Source organism: Montipora capricornis, unplaced genomic scaffold (genome assembly GCF_036669925.1).
Source record: "Montipora capricornis isolate CH-2021 unplaced genomic scaffold, ASM3666992v2 scaffold_153, whole genome shotgun sequence".
In the NCBI taxonomy this organism is placed as follows: Eukaryota; Metazoa; Cnidaria; class Anthozoa; order Scleractinia; family Acroporidae; genus Montipora; species Montipora capricornis.
Genome location: NW_027179915.1, coordinates 1 through 8,410, shown reverse-complemented (window position 1 = coordinate 8,410; position 8,410 = coordinate 1). Strand labels below are relative to the sequence as shown.

At 39.0% G+C, this 8,410-nt stretch overlaps 1 protein-coding gene across 1 annotated transcript; it reads left to right on the top strand.

Annotated features, from left to right (window-relative positions):
• The first annotated feature begins 1,634 nt into the window (after nt 1-1,634).
• LOC138034655 (tetratricopeptide repeat protein 28-like) lies at nt 1,635-8,169 on the top strand. The gene is made up of 4 exons (XM_068881865.1): nt 1,635-2,448; nt 2,566-2,757; nt 3,118-5,329; nt 6,989-8,169. Coding segments are annotated over exons 1-4 (3,219 nt in total). The 3' UTR covers nt 6,990-8,169.
• Nucleotides 8,170-8,410: the final 241 nt, after the last annotated feature.

Sequence of the window (8,410 nt, the reverse complement as noted above, 5' to 3'; positions counted from 1 at the left end):
TGCGAAGCTTATCAAAAAAAGTCGTGTCACTATATCTTAGAACTCGATTTAAAGACAAAAATTGCTTGAGTTTTGCTTTTGACACCATTACAGCTTGTTATAGTTTTTTTTTTTTCCTTTTTTTAAATCAGACTGTAGATTTCGTTCTTTGGTCGCGCTCTGGTTACCATGCTGTGTCTATTTGAGTGACTCAGGAAAAAAGGTCAGTAATTTTCAAGTTCGTCCTAATGATCTTAAATACTTCAATACTTCAAGAGTATAATGAAACTAGTGCTGTGTGCTTGACTATAGCGGTTCGCCAACGGCTGTGATTAAATTCAGGACGAATAAACAATATCCTAGGCCTGCAGGCTTTACAAAACAACCGTAACGCCTGTTTGAGTAGCCCACTTTCGATATATTAAAATTCAGCCCTAAACAAAAGGTATCATTTCGAGGCTTTGGGGAATAAATGATTTGTATGAGTTTATTCCCCAGAGCCTTTTGTCTCGGACTGAATTTTAATATCATAATATCGAAAGTGGCGCGCTTAGGGTAATTCCCATGAAAATGACGTACTATCCAGGTTTTTTTCAAACTTGACACAATTGATATTCATGCAAAGGGCAATTAAAAAATGCAATAAAAAGATGGGGTCACCGAGTTTGTTTTCGCACTGTATGCCCTTTATTTTTAGTGGTCTTACCCAAACGCAATGCAATTCCTTTTTTGTGATGGACTTATGATGTTTCACAGTTTGTAATTTTAAATCTCCAATTGCTGATAAATAAATTATCTAACTTGCTCAACGAAACCACTGATCCTTGGCGTGCATTTATAAATTTTTGTGAACACCCAGTCAAGTATGATCAAATATTGAATAGGACATTTTATGACGAGTCCTCTGCCTTAAGTTTTTCTTTGTTAAAGTTGTCACTGTGCTGGGTTTTTAGTGATAAGTGACGTTCAGACCTCTCTGATTAAATGAAACGAGTTTTGTTATATAGCAATTAGCAAGTCAAATGCAAAACAAGGTGGCATGAATGCGTAAAGATTCAAGAAGCAATTTTACTGGAGGAATATTAAAAGCTCTTGTTCTTTCCAAAGTGTTGGATCACTATTGTGCCCGCATTCTAGCTCACTCGGTTTTCATTGGCAACGCAATGCTGAATTTTGCAACTGCCGAAGTCGAATGAGTTATTTGATTTTATTTGTTTGATGATTAAGCAAGTAAAGCAGAACTGTTTTGCTCAGTGGTTGACGAATGAAAAAAAGGAGGGTGTGATTTGGAGTTATTGGTAAGCTGCACACATCCATAATCTCTTATTACCTTATGGTTCTCGCTCTGTTGCATAAACTCAAAGAGCACATTGGCAGGGTGCAGCTCTGTTTGCTGGGAACACGTCAAGGAAATGAGATCAAAATTTTTGCCATATTTTGGCCACAATTTGATAACAAAACAAATGAATTATTTTATCAAGAATCGTGATTTATTTCCAGCAAACCACCCTGGGAAGGAATAGGGTGGGAAAAACGTTTTGTCTCGAAGCTAAAACATCAAGGGTCTTTACCTTTCTTTCCTTCCAGCCTCATCCTTGATTTGGCATTGGATCATCTCATCGAAAAAGCTTTAATTGTCATTTCGTTATTGAAGAATGGTGGATGGGAAGTTAGAAGCTGTAGAGCAGCGAATGCTAGAGCTTGCCATTGCGATAAGTGTAGAAGACAGGTATCGTGAAGGAAGGGCTCATTTTCATCTCGGCGGTGCTTACCTCAACCTACCTGATTATCAACAGGCCATAAAACATTACGCACAAGCATTACATATTTTCATAGAAAAAGGCTACAGGGTTGGCGAGGGATCAACCTATGAAAATCTGGGAAATGCATATCTTAGTCTAGGTAATTTTAAACAAGCCATTGAGTACTACGAAAAACATCTTAGTATTGCTAAACAAGTAGGATATAGGGCTGAGGAGGGATCAGCCTATGGAAATCTGGCAAATGCTTATTGCAATCTAGGTAATTTTAAACAAGCCATTAAGTACAACGAAAAACACCTTAGTATTGCTAAGGCAAAAGGGGATAGGGCTGGTGAGGGATCAGCCTATGGAAATCTGGGAAATGCGTATCGCCATCTAGGCAATCTTAAACAAGCCATTGGGTACTTCGAAAAACATCTTAGTATTGCTAAACAAGTAGGGAATAGGGCTGTGGAGGGATCAGCCTATGGCAGTCTCGGAACTGCCTATCACAATCTAGGCAATTTCAAACAAGCCATTGAGTACCACGAAAAACATCTCAGTATTGCTAAAGAAGTAGGGGATAGGGCTGGGGAGGGATCAGTCTATGGAAATCTGGGAAATGCTCATTGCAGTCTAGGTAATTTTAAACAAGCCATTAAGTACAACGAAAAACACCTTAGTATTGCTAAGGAAAAAGGGGATAGGGCTGGAGAAGGATCAGCCTGTGAAAATCTGGGAATTGCCTATCTTTGTCTAAGTAAGTTTAAACAAGCTATTGAGTACTTCGAAAAACATCTTAGTATTGCAAAATAAGTAAGCAATATGGCTGGGGAGGGATCAGCCTATGGAAATTTGGGAATTGCCTATCGCAAACTGGGTAAAATTAAACAAGCCATTGAGTACTGCAAAAAACATCTTAGTATTGCGAAAGAAGTAGGGGATAGGGCTGGCGAGGGAGTAACCTATGGAAATCTGGGAAGTGCCTATCATAATCTAGGTAATTTTAAACATGCCATTGAGTACTTCAAAAAACGTCTTAGTATTTCAAACGAAGTACGGGATAGGGCTAGTGAGGGATCAGCCTATGGAAATCTGGGAAGTGCGTACCTTAGTCTGAGTAAATTTAAACAAGCCATTGGGTACTTCGAAAAACATCTTAGTATTGCTAAACAAGTAGGGAATAGGGCTGTGGAGGGATCAGCCTATGGAGATCTGGGAAGTGCTTATTGTAGTCTAAGTAAGTTTAAACAAGCCATTGAGTACTTCGAAAAACATCTTAGCATTGCTAAAGAAGTAGGGGCTAGGGCTCGCGAGGGATCAGCCTATGGAAATCTGGGAAATGCCTATCTTAGTCTAGGTAATTTTAAACAAGCCATTGAGTACTACGAAAAAGATCTTAGTATTGCAAAAGAAGTAGGTAGTAGGTATAGGGAGGGATCAGCCTATGGAAATCTCGGAATTGCCTATCTTAGTGTAGGTAGTTTTAAACAAGCCATTGAGTACTACGAAAAAGGCCTTAGTATTGCTAAAGAAGTAGGTAATAGGGCTGGGGAGGGATCAACCTATGGAAATCTTGGAATTGCCTGTTGCAAACTAGGTAATTTTAAACAAGCCATTAAGAACCACGAAAAACATCTTAGTATTGCTAAAGAAGTAGCGGATAGGGCTGGGGAGGGATTAGCCTATGGAAATCTGGGAAGTGCTTATTGCAAACTAGGTAATTTTAAACAGGCCATTGAGTATTACGAAAAAGATCTTAGTATTGCTAAAGAAGTAGGTCATAGGGCTGAAGAGGGATCAGCCTATGGAAATCTGGGAAATGCGTATCTTAGTCTAGGTAATTTGAAACAAGCCATGGAGTACAACGAAAAACATCTTAGTATTGCTAAAGAATTAGGGGATAGGGCTGGGGAGGGATCAGCCTATGAAAATCTGGGAAATGCCTATCTTAGTCTAGGTAATTTTGAACAAGCCATTGAGTACCACGAAAAACATCTTAGCATTGCAAAGGAAGTAAGTAATAGGGCTGAAGAGGGATCAACCTATGTAAATCTGGGAAATGCGTATCTTAGTCTAGGTAATTATAAGGAAGCCATGAAGTACCATGAACACAGTCTTAGTATTTTCAAGGAAGTTGGAGATTGTCTAGGAGAGGGCATCGCGTGGTATTCGCAAGGTTATAATCATGAAATCTTGGGTTCCTTGAACAATGCACTCAGTTGCTATCGTTTAAGTATAAAACATTTTGATGAAATAAGGCATAGTCTGAAGTCAGAAGATGAATGGAAAATAAGTTTTCGTGATTCTTATCGCATATCATACACTGCGCTGTGGAGGACACTTTTGAAGAATGGAGAGATTGAAGAAGCTCTGTATGCTGCTGAGAAAGGTCGTGCACGGGCTTTGATGGATATTTTGAAAGATCAATACGGAATTGACTCTCAGTCATTTTCTGCACTTGCTCCGAATCAAACTCTTACAGCTGCATTAGAGCTTTTACCTTCACAAGCCGTTTTTGTCGCACTTGACAATAACAAGATCGCGTTTTGGGTGCTAAGAAAAGACAGCAACATCAGCTGTCGACAAATCGAAATCGTAAATGGAAGTGCTGATTTCTTGATGGAAACTACTTTGAAAGGGATCGGCGTAGGGAATGGTGTCAGATGCGAGAATCGTTCTTTGGATCCATTACGCAATGACATGTCTTGCAGCAAAAAACCTATCAGCGAGAAAACAGTTCTACCATCTTCATCCTCTGTTAACTCTTTACAACCGTTGTATGATGTCTTACTCGGGCCAATTGCAGACTTGCTACAAGGAAATGAGTTAATCATTTTTCCCGATGGACCATTTTGCTTGGCTCCATATTCTGCATTAAGTGATTCTATCAGGATCCGCACATTTCCTTCGTTGAGCGCTTTTAATGTGATCGTTGGTGCACCTAACGACTTTCATAGTAAGACTGGCGCACTGCTGGTAGGTGATCCGTGGCTGAAGGAAGTTCCTCACAAGAAAGGGAAGCCCAGTTTGAAACAGCTTCCGTGCGCCAAAAAAGAAGTAGAGGTGATTGGACACATTCTGCAGACAACACCGCTGACTGGAAAAAGTGCCACGAAAGCTGAGGTGCTTAAAAATATGAAATCAGTTGCTTTAGTTCACATTGCAGCACATGGATGCCCAAAAACGGGAGAAATTGCTTTAGCCCCAAATACCGAACGGGAATCGCCAATCCCCAAAGAGGAAGACTTCATTTTGAAGATGTCGGATGTTCAGACAATTTCTCTTCGAGCAAGACTAGTTGTGCTGAGCTGTTGTCACAGTGGCCGGGGAGAAGTGAAGTCTGAGGGAGTGGTGGGAATTGCAAGGGCGTTCCTGTGTGCTGGAGCTCGGTCTGTTTTGGTATCACTCTGGGCAATTGATGACGAGGTAACGTTGCTGTTCATGAGGAGCTTCTACCAGCACCTGGTAGATGGAAAAAGCGCAAGTTCAGCTCTTCAACAAACAATGAAATCTTTCCGAGAGTCAAAGCAGTATTGCGCTATAAAGCACTGGGCGCCATTTGTGCTAGTTGGCGATGATGTCACGCTGGAATTTCCAAAAAAATGGTAAGTGAAGTTTGAGTTTAACTCAGAAAACAAGAATACTTTCAAATTGGAAAATTGAAGATAGGAATCAAATAGGCATAAGATGGCATGATGACGAGCTGCTACAATAGACAAAAGTAGTTGGGAAGGTTATGTAAATGAACCGCACCAGAGCTGTATGTACTTCAACCCACTTCTGTTAAAGCGCAAAAGAAATAGTTTCACCTTCTCTTATATAGACCTGTGTCCCCTATTCAATGTTGGAAGGTACCTCAACAATTTCCCACTAAAACCATTCAGTTTTGCACAACATTGAATGAGAGGGGAGGGGAGAGAAGCAATGAAGACATGAAAAGTGCTAACCTACCCAACAGTTTTGTCTATGATTGTAGCTTCGTAGTGTAAACAATTCAAAGGTTTGTAGGAAACAGACAACTTTTTTAAAAGACATGTTTCGGCATGCTTATGCCATCATCAGTTTAATGAGTTCCTAAGTGTGAACAGTTATAAAGTCTACGGGTAGATGAAAAATTTATTACAACATGACGTAATGCAGAAGCGGGTACTAATTACAGCGTTACACCAAACATCAAGGTGTAAACTAAAACGTGAGAAAAGTGTTGTAATGCTGCAATTGTTTGTTAAGTTCCGGTTTGATCTTATTTATATAAAAAGCTTCTTTGAGTTTTAAATCAATTGAGTTGCTGGCAGAATCCAGAATACTAAAGCACGAAGGGGAGTATTTGTTCTTACATAAAGGTTATGTAAGAACAAATACTCCCCTTCGTGCTTTAGTATTCTGGATTCTGCTAGCAACTCAATTGATTTACAACTCAAAGAAGCTTTTTATATAAATAAGATCAAACCGGAACTTAACAAACAATTGCAGCATTACAACACTTTTCTCACGTTTTAGTTTACACCTTGATGTTTGGTGTAACGCTGTAATTAGTACCCGCTTCTGCATTACGTCATGTTGTAATAAATTTTTCATCTACCCGTAGACTTTATAACTGTTCACACTTAGGAACTCATTAAACTGATGATGGCATAAGCATGCCGAAACATGTTTTTTAAAAAAAGTTGTCTGTTTCTTACAGTATTTATCATACTTGCTACTATTGCGACCTTATGGAAATTCAAAGTTTCCTCTTTCACGCTTTTGTCACAAATGTAATTTCCACACGCCTATCACGCATGCACAGTAGCATATTTAAAGGATACGCTTCACACTGGTGGGCAAACTGTTTTCGTTCAGCCTTTTCTAGCTTTTTGTTAACTGGTGAAGATGGCTCATTTCATCACCTCGTGATGTCGCTTTTGGTGTTTCCGTTCTCCCATAGATCTCTAAACGTCACCTTTTGTAAGGAATTTGAAGACAGCATGGTCCTACAAAAATGCATTTGCATCAGCGCATTGTGTATGCTCGAAAGAACCAGCTATACACCCTTTCAATAAGTCTAATATATGCCGCTTCCCGCTAATGATGTCGCACTCTTCCTTTCAACGTACAAAGGCCTAAAACCTATCCGATTTCATTTCTTGTTTGAAGCCCTTGTCCATTTCTGAATAAACTCCAAAAGCATGAGTTTGACGTCATTAGAGGAAAACGGCATATATTAGACTTATTAAAAGGGTGTATATTTATAGCTGTTTTTATTTTCAATTTCTTTTTTTCAGAATCGATGTCGAAGATGCTAGAAGACTACCTGGCAGAGCCTGACGCTTCAGTAATTGTCGGACTTGTAAAAAAATGTAGAACGGGTAAACAATCATAATTATACCAATAGACTGACAAGCTCCAAAGGTTTAGTAGAGGTTTACTGCGTTAATTAAACCAACAGACTGAGATTATTGTAAGTGAAATTATGAGGGAAAGCTTAGATTTATAGTAAAATGCTAGTTTTACCCGTTATTTTGATACTTCGTTTCTCAAAAGTCAGTGTTGCTCCAATGGCGTTCAAAATCATAGTGCTGTAGTTGAGTTACTAAAAATCATGTTTCATTTAGTTCTTTGAAACTGTTTTTTTTTATATGAGTGTAAGCCAGTTTCGAACGAAAAGAAAAAAAAAACACTTTTCCTGATAACCCTTAACATCAGGCTTTTAACTTGATAAGGAAAAGAGACGTGACATTTGCAACATTCAAAGATTACGAAGTAGAAGGGAAACGACGGGTGAAAGTTTTTTTCCTATTCTTCTGCGCAACAATGAATGAAATCATCAGCAATAATGAACACGTTTTTCTTTTCTTAATAAATTTCCAATTTCTTTATGCTTACCCCCTCGAGTTATCAGTGGTGTTTGTAAGCAAAGTGAAAGAATGTGAGTTGCATTTGAAAGTAATTCAATTCCTGGAATAATAGTCGGGGAACTAACTTTGCAGCGGATTTAAATCCGCTGCAAAGTTAGAGAAAATTATCTGGAGCGGATTCATAGCCACCTTCACAACTGGAAAATGTTAAGGTGGCTCTGAATCCGCTGCAGAGAATTTTTATACCTTTGCCAAGAGTTTTATCTAAGCCTGCTAACCATTATTGAGCAATAATAAACCGGGGTCACCGAGTACGTTTCTGAGATATAAGCTTTTGAAGAAAAAATATAGGGCATTTTTTAATAAGGCTTTTTCGTTGCTAAGGTAAACTATTACGTCACATTAATGAGTGCACCTTGTTAAGAAATGATTGGTGTTTCATTTGGTACCGTAACATTTGATGTTACGTAAAACGGTTGGGGTAAATTCAATCCTTCCAAATAGTACAGTTGGTTGAAAGTGTTGGTTTGAGCCGTTAGGGAACGAAAGGCTACAGGCAGCCTATACTATGGCCTTTAATTTAGACCAATTCCGGTCGAAAGGGTCAAACTGATGGTATCTGGGTATACGGGTCATGTAATGCAGCCTAATGTTTAACTTACGTTTAAAACTGATTTCCTAGCACGCATTGCTTGAAAACTTCTTTGCTAATTTGAGTAAACCAATGCGCGAAGTAGCAATGGATTCTACTTTCCACGAAGGGCTCTGAAATTTGTCTCACCTTGTTTTTGGCAGTTGTAAAGTTTACAACTTGCAACTTGTCTTGCTATAGCGTTTCAAGAGCAGTTT

Coding starts and splice junctions, on each gene's coding strand:
- LOC138034655 (XM_068881865.1), top strand. CDS start 1,635: ATGGTGGATGGGAAGTTAGAAGCTGTAGAGCAGCGAATGCTAGAGCTT. Junction 2,449..2,565: donor GGCTGGAGAAGGATCAGCCT/GTGAAAATCTGG, acceptor GGGAGGGATCAG/CCTATGGAAATTTGGGAATT. Junction 2,758..3,117: donor CATTGAGTACTTCAAAAAAC/GTCTTAGTATTT, acceptor ACTACGAAAAAG/ATCTTAGTATTGCAAAAGAA.